General features: G+C 31.0%; 4 protein-coding genes across 5 annotated transcripts in view; 2 read left to right on the top strand and 2 right to left on the bottom strand.

Annotated features, from left to right (window-relative positions):
• The window catches only part of slo (calcium-activated potassium channel slo), a 70,702-nt gene extending 66,359 nt beyond the window's left edge, over positions 1 to 4,343 (top strand). Inside the window, exon 25 of the mRNA XM_070635213.1 lies at positions 230 to 4,343. The gene's annotated coding sequence lies outside the window, so the exon portion shown is untranslated. The remainder of the gene's footprint in view (positions 1 to 229) is intronic.
• A 979-nt stretch (positions 4,344 to 5,322) lies between these two features.
• On the bottom strand, positions 5,323 to 6,867 carry LOC139086243 (uncharacterized). Its single transcript, XM_070634636.1, has 2 exons — positions 6,403 to 6,867; positions 5,323 to 6,309 (listed from the first exon to the last, which is right to left on the bottom strand). Exons 1-2 carry the CDS (start codon positions 6,611 to 6,613, stop codon positions 5,519 to 5,521), a joined length of 1,002 nt encoding a protein of 333 aa, XP_070490737.1. The 5' UTR covers positions 6,614 to 6,867; the 3' UTR covers positions 5,323 to 5,518.
• A 588-nt stretch (positions 6,868 to 7,455) lies between these two features.
• On the bottom strand, positions 7,456 to 11,583 carry LOC139086348 (uncharacterized). 2 transcript variants are annotated; one of them, XM_070634773.1, is made up of 6 exons: positions 11,529 to 11,583; positions 9,277 to 10,931; positions 8,701 to 9,181; positions 8,280 to 8,634; positions 8,147 to 8,220; positions 7,456 to 8,080 (listed from the first exon to the last, which is right to left on the bottom strand). In XM_070634773.1, the coding sequence occupies exons 2-6, from the start codon at positions 10,862 to 10,864 to the stop codon at positions 7,864 to 7,866; spliced, it is 2,715 nt and encodes a 904-aa protein (XP_070490874.1). In that variant the 5' UTR covers positions 10,865 to 10,931; positions 11,529 to 11,583; the 3' UTR covers positions 7,456 to 7,863. The 2 variants fall into 2 exon arrangements, with proteins under 2 accessions (XP_070490874.1, XP_070490873.1); XM_070634772.1 differs by lacking the exon at positions 11,529 to 11,583 and adding an exon at positions 11,375 to 11,522.
• A 3,767-nt stretch (positions 11,584 to 15,350) lies between these two features.
• LOC139086505 (uncharacterized) lies at positions 15,351 to 17,858 on the top strand. The gene is made up of 4 exons (XM_070634969.1): positions 15,351 to 15,359; positions 16,045 to 16,644; positions 16,711 to 17,685; positions 17,754 to 17,858. Exons 1-4 carry the CDS (start codon positions 15,351 to 15,353, stop codon positions 17,856 to 17,858), a joined length of 1,689 nt encoding a protein of 562 aa, XP_070491070.1.
• Positions 17,859 to 17,887: the final 29 nt, after the last annotated feature.

Genomic DNA, 17,887 nt, shown 5'->3' with positions numbered 1-17,887 from the left:
AAAGCCAGCTACTAGGTGACTAGATTTGGATTCAATTTCTATTCAAAGTTGCGGAACCGATCAGTTCCGGTTACTTGTTCCGACTTCATCCAAAGGATGACCCTCCTAGTCACAATGACTGTATTCTGACTGCCATCCACATAAATCAGTTTCGATAAGATCTACAACAATCAGCCAACCTTTAATCCTTAGAATAATGACTAATTATCTATTCTTAATCTCTTTGCAGGCCCTTATAGCTACATCTAACGTAAAATTCCAGTCTTTGTGCATAACATTGTACATTTTATAAAGCGTATCAGAATATATTGTCATAATTTAATTCATCGATGTATTGCAACATTGTGTAGGCGAAGGCGTTAGGAAAAAAAACTATTAAACATAAGTAAGCTGCTAATAATTAGAACCGAAAAATAAAAAACAATTAATGACGCTTTATAAATGTTCAATGTCATACACATAAATGATATGGCATCAAAAAATAAATAAAAATCCAAACAACAAAAATCCCAACAATTAACATATGAACCTAATTTTATAGATAATAAAAGAAAAATCTAACACACTTTTTTATGACTACTTGAAGGACATTTAATATTAAGATCAAAAAAAAAACTACTGAAGAAATTTCCATAAAATTATGCTTTAATATAATGCTCGGGTAGTATATGGAGGTATGTTGATATCATGTTGTCGGCTTGGTCGGCAGTCAGTAGGCAATCTCTAGGGACTCCATATGGCATTTACTAAGAACGCTATAGGGCAATCTCCAGAGACGCCATATGGCAATCACTAGGGACGTCATATGGCAACCACTAGGGACGCCATATGGCAATCACTAGGGACGACATATGGCAATCACTAGGGACGACATATGGCAATCACTAGGGACGCCATATGGCAATCACTAGAGACGCCATGGGGCAATCACTAGGAGCGCCATATGGCAATAACTAGGGACGCCATATGGCAATCACTAGGGGCGCCATATGGCAATCACTAGGGACGGTATATGTCAACCATTTGGCTGCCATGAATAATTTGTGTCGATCGGGAACGGCGCCATGATTTCAGCATAAAACTCATATGCTGCTCGGAAAACATCCAGAAGATTTTTTTCGTACTGCTAATTATTATTTTAATCAAAAAGGGATAATCCAACAAACAAATAATAAGGGGCTCGTCAGTTAAATGTGATCACTGCACGACGCTAAGGACATACGATATTAAGAAACTTGAAAAAAGACAAAAAAAAAAATATCACTGAATTATAAATAAATGAAAATAATTAAAAAACCAACAAAAAAATTATACAATCAAAAAAAAAATGAAAATGTTATTAAAGAAAATTTTTTATTAAAGGGAAAAAAGAAAGAAAAATTCATTTAAAATCATCATAATTCATAATCTGAAAAAGATACATTAAATGTAAATTTATAAAAAAATCGCGAAATTTTTTCATTTTTTAAGTCATTTTTGGAAATAAAAAAAAAATTCATTTATGTCTCAAATTTAAGATCTTTTTTGATTGTATTCAAAAAATTTGAAGATTATGTGTTTCCAAAACAAATTGTTAACGTAATACTTAAAATGATCTATTTACATCAAATTAATGAATTGAGATCTTGAGCTTAATTTGTGAATTTTTAGTTAAATTTTAACTTTTTTTGAAAATCTTCAAAAAATTCCAAACAAAATTTTCAAATAAAAAGCAATAATTCAGCGGATTTTTCATGACATAACCTTAAAATCTCAATTCCCTTCTATGATTTTCTAACCTCACACAATGTTCCTTAAACATTTTCGTGATTTCCTGATATTCAAAGCTAATATACCGGCTGTATAATTAACACAAAAACCACAAACAATTTCATTAAGATTTTCTTTTAATTTGACGATTTAAAATTTTAATCTCACGCATTTTTTAGTCGATAACGGAGCATTTACCTGTAAAAAAATAAATCAATGCTTGCTTGAGAATACAAAACAATTAGATAGATTAAAATTTAAATCCTTGGATTAAAGTAAATCTGAGAGATTATTTATAAGAAGATGAAAGATATTTTGGGCGATTTTTCTGGGGAAATTTTGGGATTTTTTTGAGGTTATGAGGTAGATTTCTTAATTGGGTCAGGTTTTTCTGGGGTTTCAACTAACTTTGAACTCTTTTTTGATCTGAATTATGATTTTTGAGTGTTTTTTTAGGTTAGGTGATTTAGTTTCCTAATCTGTCCTTTCATATTTACCCCGGGAGCATCTAATTTACCCTAGGGTAGTTCCTTAAGTTTTATTTCATTTTCAACAAATTTAGAATTTAAAGTTTCAATTCTTAGTCCTTAAATATGTTTAATTCTATCAAAATACTCAAAAAACTACTTAACTAGCCACCCCACTCATCTCATAACCTCAAAAATTCTAAACTTCCATCCCGAAAATCGCTCACGGTTGTTTTAATTTAATAGCTTTACATTAGCCACAGATATTATTTACATTCATTGTTATGATTATTACTTGACTTACTCTCATCATTTTCAATTAATGATGCTCAATGTTGAAATTTTGCAAAAGGCTATTCTAATTAGAACAAAAAAAAACTAACTAATACAAAAATTCGTAATACTCAAGGAATAAAAATAAAAAAAAAAAGTAAAAAAACATTGTTGAACTCTAGAAGAATTAATTATCGACATAATCTCTTTGAGGCATAAGGATATATCTACGAATAAAAAAAAAATCTGCAACGAAAAAAACGTAAGCTTCTCTTAAAGCTTTTCCATTAAATGAAAAAAAAAAATAAATCCTCTCCCCCTCTCTACTCTCATAAATATTATCTGCATTATCCACAAAAAAAAAAAGAATAATTAACACATAACTCTAAAAAAAGGTGAAGAAAAAAGAAGATTAAAATAAAAGAAATTTAAACAATTTTAGTTAGTTGAACTGAATGTCTGTGAAAGGAAGAAAATATTATGTACTTTAAGAATTTTATGTTGTTGACTTTAAAAACCAATAAACGTTTATTTTTATGTCGAATTAGATGAATTGCTTTTAGATGTAATCATTCAAAGTCTCTCTCTATATATATTTACAAAAAACAGAAGAAAACAAGGAAGAAATAATGCAAAAAATGGTGAAGAAACTTACAAAAAAGGAAGAAAATTACAATACTTAAATGCAATAAATGATAAAAATTTGGGATATTTTTGGGTTGTTTGAGGTTATGCTGGGTTTATTAGGTTCCATTAGGTTAAATTTATTAGAGAACAATATCTAGAAATGGTCGTTAAAGGGTTAGAAACAAAGTTGAATCATGAAATTTAAATAAATTTTGAATTTGTTAATTTTAAATTTAAATTTGTTAACTTTGAAATTTGAATTTTGAAACTTAAATTTTAAATTTTGAAATTTAAATTTATCAATTTTGAAATTTTCAATTTCAAAAATTTAAATTTTTTAAGTTCAAAATTTTAAAAATGTTGTTTAAGTTCAAAACTGTATAAAAGTTCTCATTAAAGTAAGTTTTGAAAAAATTTTAAGACCATTTTTGATTCCAAAACTGTATGAAAGTTAAAATAATATACCTTCAAAAACAAACAATTTCCATAAATTTCCATGCTACATACAATTTCCACAAATAATAGACTCAAAGCCATTCAATTCCTTGAAACCACTAAAGGTTCAAAACACTAAAATTTCGAAAAAGTTAAGTTCAAAACTTTACAATTCCAAAGATTCATAGTTCCAAAACCATTCAATTCCCGAATATTCATTAGTTCAAATCCAAACAATTCCAAAAATTTTAGAAGTTCAAAACAAAACAGTTCCCACCAATTTAAAAATTTAATTTAAAATAGTTTCAAATACAGCATAACTTCAATCAATCCAATATCTCTTTCCGACAGAAATCCAATTTTATTTTTCTTTCATGTTAATTACTTCTCAATAAAAATCTTTTTTCCTTAATTATTTTTTTTGCATAGAAAGCAAGAAAAAAAAAATTCATAAAAAATATAAAAAAATGTGTTCAAAAAAAAGGAAAAAAAAAAATAAATCAACTTTTATAAAATAAAGAAAAAAACAGTTCATGCAATGTTGCAATAGTAAATTCTAAAAGGTCATCTAAACGAAAAACATAAGTAAATGAAAAAGAACATGAAACCATAAAATATTTAAGTTTATTACGCTCGAGTTTTTTAGATTTTTGAGGATATATGATATAAAAGTAAATAAATAAATAAAATAAAATAAAAAAAAAAAATTAACAGATTTTTTATTGAGCAGTAAAATAGTTAAAAATATTAAAAAAAATAACACTCTAAATGTTGTAAAATACACTTTTATTAAGTATATAAAATAAAAATTCTAGTAAAGAACAAAAAAAAAATAAATAAATAAAAATATTTATTTCTTAACGAAACAAAACATAAAAAAATGAGAAAAAAAAACTTCAATGTTCGATAAGTTTTGTTTTCTAAATGATGAAAAATAAAAAAATAATGAAATGAAATCCTTTTGATACTTATTGATTGATGCTCTACTTACATGTATGTTCTAGTTTTCAGCTATGTCTTATCTCCAAAATAACTCTATTTAAGACACAACCTCATTAGCTCTACAATATTATCAAGAAATCATTCAATCGATTTAATTCGAGTCATTAAACAAGTGGGTCGTGAAATAAGAAACATGCGAGGAGTCAATTGCCGTCTATACTCGATAGAATTCTTTGAAGAAAATGAAAATAAAAAAACTTTTTTAATATCCCGGTGCCTGTCTAGTGTCAACTAATATATTCAAAAGAGAAAACATAAACTTTCAAGCTAGCAGCTTTTATGAAAATGTAGACATGATATTTTATTTTTATGTGATTTTCCTGTTTGGCAGCATTTTCAGACTGAGTGGCGCGGCGCTTCTATGACTGCTTTGTCGTTACATCTTGTGTGTGACGTTTACAGGGAGTAGACTAGACGATATGAAATTTGGCACAGCTTCTATATCTAGGATGACATTGAAGAAATTATTTGGAACTCAGCATGGATACTTGGTTAACATGATCATTGCAGTCCAGAAGGAAGATGACCAAGCGATCTGCAAACTCGGACTATTGACAATCCTGAATTGGTGGTACAGATCAATTGTGATCCATGGCTTCCCATAGATACTACCTGAAACTAGCTCTATCGCTGATTACTGCTTGCAAATTTCCGATTCCAAGCTCAACACTGTCTCGATGAACATTCTACAAGCGGCAAATGCGCCTCTATACCGCATTAATACATAAACTATTCACTATCTAATAATCTTAATCATTTCTTTTCCGTATTGTGTACTTTTCCATCTATTTTATTTCAATTATTTTTCTTTATCATATCACAGATCACAAAAAATATATTACACAATAAAGGAAAACAATAGACAGTTAAAAGGTAATGTGAAAAACGTGTACTATAATATTATAATAAAAATACATAAATAATTTTTTTCATTTGTTACATTTTGTTGATTTGTTACATTAAGCTTAGTGTTTAAACGTGCGTGTATTTGCATTTTTACCAAAAGCTGATTGAATTCCTCGTCCTTGTATAAATGGAAAATCTAAATCGTAATTAAATGGTGGCAATTGTATGATGTTGAGATTCTTCTTATGAATCGATGCTGATTTGGACATATTATTATCATTTTTATCTAGACTAACAAGCTCGTAAAGAGGAAGCTTAGAAGTTGCTGATTTGACAGATTGAATGCTATCTAAAAATTCTGGCTTTTTGTATAAGAACTTAACATTAAGTAAATTTCCCATTCGTGATGAGCTTGATGCTGAATATGAAAGCTTTTCTGTGTCGGCAAAATCTCGTTCCTTGATCTGTGATAATTTATTTATATGATGATAATTAGAAGGCACATAGTTATTATGTTTTATTTCATAAGTTGATGTTCGATCGATCATTTTCTTATTGCTTATTGTTGGCTTTAAATTTTGCGTATGATTCTGATTCCTTGTTATTCCTGATGATGTAATTCGCAATAATTTTTCCAAGTTTTCAGCTTTCGCATTATTAATCGAATTTCCTTTAGCACTAAGTTGACGTTGCTTCCGTATGCTAAGTTTTTCATTCAATTCTTGATCTAACAACTTGAAAGATTCTCCTTCATTACGTAGCGGAAGCGAAGGATCGATTGCAATTACTTCTTCAACATACTCGATTGATGAATTATTTCTTTGTGGCAAATTTTCTATTTTCTTTCCCACAACACGCAAGTGAGGAAAAGCTTTCATCCATAATGAAAATTCTTCCCTTGTTTTTTCGTCTGTATGTTGTAAATAAATAGTTACAAAAAATCAATAAAAAATAGTTTTATAAAGGAAGATAATAAATCATATAAAAAATAATTTTTTCGTACCTTCTGGCAGTTCCTTTTCGCCATAAAGTATCTCCTCAATCGATAACCAATCCTCTTCATTTTGTTTCCTTGCATCTGTCGACCACTTTATCGAAGAACTTGAATTAGTCCTAAATCCATCATGATAATAGTCACTTGATAAGCTATCATCAATAATGAAGTCTTCATCATCATCAATGCCTTTCTTTGAATTTATGGTGCAAAAACTCATTGTTTAATGTCTTTTAATCTTGTCCATAGCATTTTTAATAATCAACTTATCCTCAAAAACTTCCTTTTTATTTTTTAATATGACGTCAATTTTATTTTTCATTTCAATAAATGAAAAGTTTTGAAAAAAATATTCACTCCGTTCTGTTCTACCTGCTGTGTCTATTTATCCTGAACACTACCTGTGTACATTTGTTTCGCAAATGAACGCTGCGTAGGTGTGGATATTTTTTGTATCTGCTGTTTTCTTTTGTTGTTGTGTTTGGCTTTAGCATTATCCTTAGAGTTTTTAGCATGATTTTGAATTGAGATGGTCGTTATTGAAAGTATAAAGGATTTTATTGAGTCTGAAAGTTTAGCTTAATTCAATATTGTTTACAGCAGCTAATGCTTTTGATAAAAAAAAAATCAAAATAAACTTAATTAATAACAATATTTGAAACTTTTTCCTGGATAATCGTTCCAAAAATTTACAATTTATCAATGCCAATTAACAAAACAAGATGTTAACTCGCCAATGACTCAAAATCGAGTGAAAATATTTTTGCAAAATTCGCATTTTATAGTAAAAATTTTGGCGCCAAAAAAAAATTCACAAATCGTAGTTGCGAATCCTTCTCATTTGAATATTCAAAATTCGTTATAATTTGAATCTGAAAAAACCGTTAAACAAAACAGCCTCAAATTATGCTTCAGAAAAGAAATGTCTTCTTTATTATGAAGATGCTTTTTATTTATTTATTACATTATTTGAAATTTTTTAATTAAACATTTTTATGCTTTTCAAAAAAACTGAAAAAAATAAGAAAAAACTTAGTTACAAATTTAAGGTAAATTGTTGCTGCTAACTACTTAAGTATTCATTATCATACTTTTAAAGCTAAAATCACACTCCAAATCGCTGATAATTTATTTTTTATTTAATTAAATGAACTATGGACGTAAATGAAAAATTGTTCTTTTTAAATAAAAAAATTTGAATCATCTTAAATCTTCTATCTTTTTCTATCATCAATATTATTATTAAACATTTGTTTTTGAGAAGATAAATTTCAACATTTTTTTTTGAGCATTTATTTAAGTCTATACGCCAATTTCAGATAATTAATGCTTGATACAACCTAAAAATACTGATTTCCACGGAGGAGCTTGTTTTTTTTTTTCTTTTTTATTTCCAATTACATGCTTCTGTTTTGCCACATTGATTTCATAAATAGCCTATAGATTTTGGAAAGATTGGAGATCGTTCAGTCATTCTTGTGATGCGAGTGTCAACTCTTGACCTGCCTCACAATTATCCGTATTATTTTCTTGATGTTTTAACTTATGCTTTAATAGAAAAGCTTCTTGATTGTAAGATTTGTTACAAATCTCACATTTAAATTCTTTTTCACCATGAATTTTCATGTGTACACTGAGACTGGATGCTTGTGTAAAGCGTTTTGGACATAACGTGCATGAGAATGGCCTGCAATAGATAAATTAATATTATATGAGTGTTTGTCTAATTGGATATGAATTTTTTAATACTCACTTTTCGCCTGTATGAATCCTTAAATGCGTATTTAAACTGCCTGGTTGTGTGAATGCTCGTGAACATATCGTACACTGGAAATGGATATAAAATGTCAATAAACTCAATATTTAGATCCTTAAAAATTTATTACCTGGAATGGTTTATCTCCAACATGAATCTTTACATGCTGTACCAACTGACAAGCTTGCTCGAATTTTTCCATACATTGTGAGCATTGATACAGCAACGACTGCTTATGAGTCTGCATATGCTCTTCAAGTAAATTATTATCACGGAATTCCTTTCCGCAATTATCAATTGGACAAATCACAACCGCGACAGGTCCTGTGTGAGTTTTCTGATGTAATGCTAAACTTGATGCATTAAGGAATCCCTTATTACATTGATTACAGTTGAAGGGCTTATTTGATAAATGCGATTTTACATGCACCATTAAGGAATTACTTTGAGTAAAGGATTTGTCACAAAATTTGCATTTGTATGGTCTAAAAAAGAATTAGGAATAAAGTTATTAGCATTTAATTACCAATATAATTAACATTAATGCATACCTTTCGCCAGAATGTATCCTCAAATGTGTATTTAAGCTTCCGATGTGTGTGAAAACTTTACCGCATATCGAGCAACGATATGGTGAACTAATCGTATGAGAACGTACATGTTTGGCTAAATCGCCTGCAAATTTGAATGACTTATCGCACTGAGTACATTGGAAAAAGCAAATTCCATTGCTACGGTCCATTTCCAATTCCTGCTCATTAACTTCTTTTCGTCTGCCTCTTCCTGGACCTTGTGGAATCTTTATGCTAGTATCGAGAAGATTTGCTAATATGCCATTCATTGACAACGGCTCACTTGCAACTTTTGGTGCTCGTGACTTTCTTCGTCCACGTTTTTTAATTCCATTTTGTTCGTAATTTATCTCCATCGCTTCTCGATACAGTTTCATCGCTTCGTTTTCTTCTTGTGAATTTTCTTCGTGGTAGTCGCCACATCGAAGATCTACGAATGGTTCTAGTAATATCGAGAGAACTGTAGATAGAAAAAGAAGTATATTTGATTAATTATTTTAATTATAGTTTGTAGCTCAGTTAAATATTTAATAGAATTGAGGAGATATTACTCACTGTCTAAGTCATAATTGTCGCCTGTGAATTCTTCATAATCATCTTTTGATTCTTGATTATTTTCACTGGTATTTTCGGGAACGTGTTCCTCAAACTCTGGAGATTCTGGTGTGTTGCTTCTGTCCTGACTTGATTCGTCATCGCTGTCGTTTCCGTCGCTATCAGAACTGTCTGAACTACTGCTACTACTACTTGAACTACTACTGCTGCTGCTGCTGCTTCCATTTTCCTCTTCCTCCTCATTTTCATTCTCATTCAATTCATCCTCACTGCTGTCTTCAAAATTTTCCTGTGGATTCTCTAAATCCATTATGAGATCGCGTACTTCCTCTTCGTCGTCATCATCCAAATCAGATCCATCATCTGACGCATCCTCATTGTCACTTAATGTGGACGATGCTGAATCAGAATCATCAGTTTCCATTTTACTGTCATATTTCTCATTATTTACGAATAAATTGTTAGAAATATCAAATTTAGGTAGATCCTCAAAGAGTAATTCTTTTGGTTCCTCGAAAAGTACTCGTTTTGGTTCCTCAACAGCTACTTTAGCCTCTTCAGTTTTTTCTGGCGATGTAGTGCCATTTTGTTGAGGAATTTTCTCAGCATGATGCTCTCTCATGTGCTCCATTAATAATTTAGGCTCATTAACAAATGATGCCTGACAGAAAATGCATTGAAATTCAAATTTTGTGCATTGCTTCTTTGATTCTGGTGGACTTAATGATTCAACATTTGGATTATTCTTATTTTTCAACGGTGGTGATACAATTACATTAGTTTTAATGGGAAGAACTGGCGCTGATACATTTACATTTGGATTATTGTTACTATTTTTAATTGGAGACGTATTGGAAGTTGAATTTACTATAACTGGTGGTGGTTTTGTAATTACTGATGTCTGATTAATAGCCGTTTGTTCTTTTAGCTGTGGAATAGTTTGTAATAAAGGTGGTGGTGTTGTTGCTTGTACCACTTTAATAATATTTTGTGGTACTAAGTTCGGTGAGTTTTTCTGAGGACTAAGAGAAGCTGCAGCAACATTAGATATTTTTGGTGGACTTATAATCACTGTTTGTTTCATTGGAATCGTTTGAAACTTTACAGGACTTACTAAAGTATGTGCATTATTTGTTGATGCATTTTGTGGTGATGCAACAAGTGCAGTTTGCTTCATCTGAACGATTCCATTTGAAGCAGCAAGTGCTGGAGGTTGCATAGTCTTAATGACATGTGTTTGTACATAATTTCCTCCTTGTTTAATTACTGGATTTTGGTTTATTATCACTGAATTATTCAGTGTATTGTGATTTGATGTAAGGATCGATTGAGGTGATGTCCTGATTAATGATGGAGCCTTCATTGGAACTAACGATGGCATTGGAAGTTTTACGTTAACAGCACTGCCATTAACAAATTTAATTTGTTGTCCATTTCCGTTGACGGCACCTTTTAATAAATTAGAGTATTGTGCAGCATCAACTTTGACAATTCTTGGATTTTTTACGATCGTTACGTTATGCAACGTGATGATTTTATTATTAAGATTTATTTGTACACTCTGTTGTGGTAGTTGTTGAACTTCCATTTCGCTTCACGTTCGTTCTACTATGCGATATTACTTAATTTAATTCATTTGTATAGGTTTCTTTTGCCTAAAAATAATTGTAAAGAAGAGAGAATATAACATCACTAATCATAATTAAATAAAGAAATAAAAATGAGAATAATAAAAAAAAAAATTGTGTTTTTTCACCACCCACACACAGAATCTCATTGTGCAAAAAAATTAAATTTCATGAGATTATTGATTTTTCATTTTACCACAGGAAAAATTAGCAATGTTAAGCATAAGTTAGAAATTAATATTTGTGAGCTTAAATATCTTTATTATTTAGCCGGCGAACACTAGTTTAATACACAATGTGAGCTATCCCATTGATTTGCACGCTATTTAACATATTTGTATTTCAGGTTATAGCATGTAAGCCATTTTAAAATTTTTAATTTTTTTCACTCTTAAGGATACACTAAAAACATCCTTAATCACAGGATAATTACACAATTCTTAAATATTATATTATTATGCTTCAAATACCTCAAATTTTCAATGATTATAACACATGCAACTGCTTAATTAGCGTACTTTTAATTTAACAATTTCTACTCAAATTAATTTGCTTCACGATGGAAATATGAATCGCACAGTAGAACCTGCTCTAATTTCACAAACTCCTCTATAATTTATTTACCTCTTTAATTCACGTGTTTAGTTCGGTTTTCGCGGGATTACACTGTTCTCTGCTAAGACTCACATGGTGTTTGAATTTTTCATGACCGTTAGGAATATTTTTAGCACTTGATGTACTGTTTCCTGAAAAAACAAGGACATTAGTAGTAAATGATTATCTCGAAGTGACGGGTGTTGTGGATTGATGGATTATGTTGCTTAAAGTTGAAATTCATGGAATGTAAAAATAAATGTCTGAAAGTAACTGAAGTTCAAAATTTAAAAGTAAGTTCAAAGTCTGAACTTCATTCGTTTTTGGCGCGAATTCAAAGCGTTTAAAACGGAGAAATTTTCAGGACGAAATTTCATTCTTTTTCGAATTTTAATAGAGGTCACATTTATAGGAGAAAATCAGAGTAATACAGGATTAATCAAAAGGGGGTTATTCAAGTAGTAAGTTTGTGTGCTAACGTAATGCAATGATAGATTTACAAAGTTTCATGCATTCCACATTGTTATCAATCATATTTTAATGGCTTAATTACGTTCATGCATGAGACTTTCTTCATGCAGTTCACAATATGTCAAACAATTAAACTATGATGTAAGAAGGAATGTAACAATTTGTCAAAAAATACCTGACGTCATAATAATGCGTTTAAGATATCCGAAAATAATGTAAAACAAACAGCACTACCGGATTATAATTGTATCATATTCATTGTTCATAAATAAAAAATCACAAAATTTTAATAATGCAAAATAGAAAGAAAGAAAGAAATGTTAAATGTTTTTAACAACAGTAAAGAGCAAATAGACGGTATGGGGCTATAATTTAAGCGACTGTATAGCATAGCCATACTCGTTTTTTGTTTATGCTATTTTATCCATGAACGAAAGTAAAATCAATTTGTACCGCATATAATTATCTTTTTAGCCACCATAAAACAATAATAAGAAAATAAAGATGTAGAAAAATTTTCGAACATAATAATAATTATTTTTATCTGCTGCTTGCTGCTGCTGTTTTGTTAAGTGCAACGACGCTACATTTCATGACTTTGATTAAGTTTCCGGGGTTTTGGATTTACAAAGCGGTAACAAAATAAAAAAATTCTTTCATAATCTTACATCATAACCGTGACAGTCAAGTTAATGACAGTGATATTCATTAATTATCTAGTAATTTTAAATACCAAACTGCCAAATATGAGTCGGATTATGCAGAGAATTATGTCAAGAAATCAACAATTTCACTCTTCCATATCGAACTATCGCTTTTCATGAATGGCATAGAATTGTCGTTTATTCCATTCATTTCTTTCTTTCTCTCTTTCAGCATATGTTTAAGCACGAATTTCATGCGTTAATTAGTGCACTTTGAGTGGGCTATGGATTGAAAACTGAATTATACATCGGAACTTGGAAAGTTGAAATCTTTGACTATATGTTTTCTTAAAGATGAATTAACATTACATTTACGACCTGTTCTATCATGGATTGATTGTCTGCTTCTCATTGATTGCTCAAATTTCAGCATTTTTTCAATACCTAATTTAGTGATGAACTTATAATTTTGCTTGAATTCCATAAATTTTTGAGTTTTCTTCATATTGTTACTACAGAACAAACGATATTGAAGACTTATAGCTGGCAAATAGCTAAGTTCTTTGCTTAGTTGCTTGAAATTCGATTAAATTTTGTCTTTTCCCATTTTAAACTTTTAAAGGGACACAAACTAAGAAGTTTGCTATAAAATTTAAAAATACCGTTAAATATTTAAATCGCATTAAATCGTTACAATTTGTCCACTAATAATGACATTATTTCCAGCACTTTGCGCTTTGATCATTCGCCACACGTTGATATTTTTCGTTTCTACTTTACAACCTATCTATCTACCTGCTTGCCTGCGTTATTTTCGCATTTCTTTTCATTCTGGAGGTAAATTTTTCATTCAAAACGAAGAAATCATGTTTTATTATTCAACGGTTGCTGCTCATTGTAGACAGTTGCAAGCTTTCTTACTCAGTTGCAAGCGAGACATTGATCGAATCAGTTGGATATTTACCACTAAGAAGGAAATAATATTGTGTTAAAGATAAAATAATTAAAGAAAGTACTTAAGAAGTGAATTTGCATTGCAAATAAAATTAAAATCAAATCAGCAATGAAGTTAAAGTGCAAGGTAAATTAAAGATCAGTAGAAAAATAGAACAAAAATGAAAATGAGAACATCACACATAAAAGTAGAATAAGGAATCATACGTGCAGTGTCATGAAAAACTTGTTGCAAATAGAAAAGAAAAGTTGCAATAAAATACCGTTTCCAATTCATGAAGTCAGTGTATGTCAATTTGAACAATGTCATGTTAAAATAACAATAAAGTAATGTGATTAGCAGAAAGTGAAGAACAAAAACGGAAGAAATTATTGCCTAATTAACATGCTAATAACTTTAAGCTTCTATCAGATATGCTATAAAAATTAAAAAATGTATCACATTTCTCCTGATTTCGAAAACATTTAATCTACATAATATTCAGTTCCAATAAATAGCAATATCTTTATGATTTTTTTGAATATAGTGGTCATTATTACCATATTCAAGAATAAACGGTACACGATATTAATGGATGAGTTGGAAAGTTATTGGTGTCGTTATAGAAGCACGTGGTGATATAGGCGCATATCATGGTGTGTTCGAAAGATATCAGCATGGTTCAAGAGGCTGGATGTTGGATGCACTTCTGAGAATTGGTTACATTAATGCTCTAAGATACTATCGATCGATTAGGACTTGATAGAGTCAAGAACTTAAACAACCAAGATACCTACGCAACCCAACTAGTCTCTCGACCCATATACCCATTAAACCTTCAATGTTCAATACCTTCTTGCTCAACATCTACAAAACTCTTCTTCTAGCATCTGTGAACCCCCATGCATTAAAAGTTCCGAAATAAATAATTATCTTCAATGCTTTCAAACTGAGGTCGTGAATCAATAATTATTAAAGAGTTCACTAGCTTCTTAATACCACCAACACAGACTACCATCACAGTCATTTTAAGAAGAATAGAAGATTAGCCCATTTCACTTGTGCCAAAATTCATATTAAATTGGCAATGATATTACGCCTCGTTATGGATGAAAAAGTTCTACTTAGTTCGATCATATTCGGACCATCTGTATGACTATTATCGAATTTCTTTAATCGTCTCTTTCGTAAGCTGTTAATCGCTTCCCAATTATGCGATACAATGAGATTAATAAGCGGGGTCGCTCTGGAAATGATGTGAGCAGTGCTTACTTGGTTATGTTGGGAATGTCTTGATCAGAATTACTACGTATTCTGTCATGTCTGAGTGATGAACTATCGACCGAGAGTACCGGCATAGAAGTTGCTTCAATAAACGGAAGCAATAAGGCCATGCTTTCTAAGATATTTATGCGAGACGGCAGGAAGCTCTGTCAGACATAACCAACAAACAAATCCCCAATAATCGTGGAATTTTCTGCATTCAATGACTTAATAAGCCGAGAATAATCCGCTTAAATAAGAGAAAATTAAATAATAATTCTTATAAATCAGGAAAGAATCAAGTCACGTGGCGATTAACGTTTCCAATAATGCGTTCAAATTATTTCTATTAAAAACATTAGAAATCTCTTGTTTCATAAATACCTAAAGCCTAAAAACTGATAACTTCGTGCTTAATGCTCGATTGAACATTCTAAATGAGAAATTTTTTCACCAGCATTGCAATCTTATCTTGTTGCAAATTATGAGCTATGAGGAAAGAGTTTCTAAAATCAAATATTTCGAATGAAAGTCATGATAATGCTTACAGTAAGTAGGTATCGGTCGCGAAAACAAAAATAAAAATCAGTTCACGATTAAGGATCTCAATTTCATTGTTATTCCAATAAAGACGGTAATCGGCATGTGGTCAAATATTTTAATAAGCTTGAAAAATGCTTTTATTTTCGCATTTCTATTTCTGCTACCATAATTCATCATTTAGCAAAGTGTGAGCGAACAATTTCACTCTTATTAAACGTGCTGTGCATTAATTACTTAAATATCCAATCAAACGACCTTCTTTTCCTTTCCATACGATCAGTGTGACATTTATTTACGATATTTTGACTGTTGATTGTTTTGAAAGTCTGCATGTGTGTCTTTTCTTTTACTGGATCTTGTTTTTCTGGTTGTTAGAAAAATCTAGTACAAAATTTAACGGAAATTTTAAATCAGAATGTAGGAAAAATATTCAAAATGAAATTAACCGTTGACAGTTAAATCATTTAAAGTCAGTCATTAGATTCACATTACCCACATCATTACCTCTTTCTAATCCTCTGTGTCACGACTCATTTTGCAAAAAGTAACATACTGGTCAATCCACCTAGTTCGTTAGTTAGAAACGTAATGCTTATGGCATGTGTGAAGACGATGTGAAAAAGAAAACATGCTTAATATCAAAGCAAAGCTGAATCTACAATTTTCTTCTTCTTTTCTCTTTCATTTCAAGCAGTTAAGTGTTCTAGTAACAGCATGTATACTTTGTCTACAAATCGCTTTTGTTCAACCGCAAAAGCATCATCCGAGACCACTTGTATTCAAGTCGTGGCCACCAGTGAGAGGCAACAGTGCGCAGATGATGTTACAATTAAGAGGAGCAGGTTCAACAAATATAATCTCTAAACAGCCACCGCCTCACATGTTTATCAAGTCAAATAATCCAATCCAATTTGCTATGCAAATGCCTGGAAGATTTGGAAGTCGTCCACTAAAATCATCGCCGTCAAGTCATGTCTTCTTCAAAACTGGTGCACCATCAAGTGCGGCTCTGAAGAAACCTTATCTTAGTCCAATCACACCATCACCAGTCTTTAAATTCTCATCTCCAGCACAAAAAACTGCTATAAAGTTCAAATCAGCTCCACCGGTTCCTTTGAAGTCTAAACCGGATTTCATCTTTGAAAAAGTCACATTGCCGAAATACGCCGAGCCAGTTATCGGAACAGAAGCAGCCATTCATCAAATTGCAGCGCCAAATCTAAGCCTTAATCAATTAGATTCAGATCTAACAAAAGTCTCGGTTCAGGCATTCGCATTGGAAAATCAAGCAGTAAGTTTGGAATGATAATAAATTAATAATTTTTTTGCTAATTTCTCTTGATTCATTCATCTATAGCAAATTCATCATCAGCCAGTTCATCAATATAAAGTCCATGAAACATCGAATGATGTAGTTTACAAAAATGCATATACTGGACAGAAAACTCTATTTGCACCTGATGATAATGTTTTTAGAGCTCATCCTGTTCCAATAACTGATGATCCAAGGAACACACCAAGTGATAATAAGCCAAAACCTGCTGATGTTCTGTATCATTCAAATATTGAGTTCAATGCATCTCCATTAGTCCAACAACATTTTGCCGTCGATCCATTCGGATTTCCGGTTACAGCACAGCCACAACTTCAACAATATCATCTCCAACAAAATGCCATGTTACAGCAAGGAATGCCTTTAGCTGCTTATAATCCAACATATTTAGTCATGCAATCAAATAATTTGTTAGGACAACATCAACAGAACTACCAACAGCAACAGAATTTCCAACAGCAACAGAATTACCAACAACATCAATTATTTAGTCCAGCACAAGGATATGTGGATACATCGGGAATTACACAGTCAAATCAAGTTACACCGCAGTTTACACAGCAAAATCATGAAGTTGCCAGTTTAGGTCAAATTTATTCAGCACAAAAGGATCATTATCATCAGTTACAAGGTGTTTTGACATCAACTGTTGCTCCATCAACATATTATCCAGACTTTTCAGCATCACAACATGTTCCAGCCATTTCACATCAGGAACCAAATCCAATATTAAGCAACTATCAGCATTCACCAAATTTCTTAGATTTTCCAGATGATCATTTGTCATCGAATGACATCCAGAACTTCTTGAATTATGATGATGCTTATCAAAGGCAGTTGGAGAATGATGTTATCTTGAAGGAAGCACATGAGAAGCTAAATGATAAACTTCACTTCCAGAAACAACAGGAAGCCACAGTTTATGACTTACATCAGCTTGCTGCAGCCGAAAAATTCAATCCATTAAGAATAATTGTTCCTGATGACGAACATCAGGAGGTAAAGAATAAAACTGAAAAATTAACTAATTTACAGCACTAATTTTTAATTTCATGCACAATTTTTAGTTTAAGAAACGAATTGATGAGAATGTCGATAATGAAGATTCCGATGAATTTGAGGAATATGAAGATGAACAAAGCACAACTACAGATAAGCCAGATACTAAATAGTTTAGTTAATTCACATTCTTTTTGTAATT

The sequence above is a fragment of the Chironomus tepperi genome, unplaced genomic scaffold, assembly GCF_022539635.2.
Source record: "Chironomus tepperi strain 1889 unplaced genomic scaffold, CSIRO-AGI_Ctep_v1 contig_85, whole genome shotgun sequence".
Classification (NCBI taxonomy): domain Eukaryota; kingdom Metazoa; phylum Arthropoda; class Insecta; order Diptera; family Chironomidae; genus Chironomus; species Chironomus tepperi.
Note: the sequence above shows the minus strand (reverse complement) of the source record. Positions and strands in the feature narration are given on the sequence as shown.

What these genes read in the sequence shown, in the direction of transcription:
- LOC139086243 (XM_070634636.1), bottom strand. Translation starts at nt 6,613, where the DNA reads ATGAGTTTTTGCACCATAAATTCAAAGAAAGGCATTGATGATGATGAA. An exon ending in CGAAAAGGAACTGCCAGAAG is followed by an intron (nt 6,310 to 6,402) that starts GTACGAAAAAAT and finishes TACAACATACAG; the next exon opens with ACGAAAAAACAAGGGAAGAA.
- LOC139086348 (XM_070634773.1), bottom strand. Translation starts at nt 10,864, where the DNA reads ATGGAAGTTCAACAACTACCACAACAGAGTGTACAAATAAATCTTAAT. An exon ending in AGGATACATTCTGGCGAAAG is followed by an intron (nt 8,635 to 8,700) that starts GTATGCATTAAT and finishes ATTCTTTTTTAG; the next exon opens with ACCATACAAATGCAAATTTT. An exon ending in TTGGAGATAAACCATTCCAG is followed by an intron (nt 8,221 to 8,279) that starts GTAATAAATTTT and finishes ATCCATTTCCAG; the next exon opens with TGTACGATATGTTCACGAGC.
- LOC139086505 (XM_070634969.1), top strand. An exon ending in TCGCATTGGAAAATCAAGCA is followed by an intron (nt 16,645 to 16,710) that starts GTAAGTTTGGAA and finishes ATTCATCTATAG; the next exon opens with CAAATTCATCATCAGCCAGT. An exon ending in CTGATGACGAACATCAGGAG is followed by an intron (nt 17,686 to 17,753) that starts GTAAAGAATAAA and finishes CACAATTTTTAG; the next exon opens with TTTAAGAAACGAATTGATGA.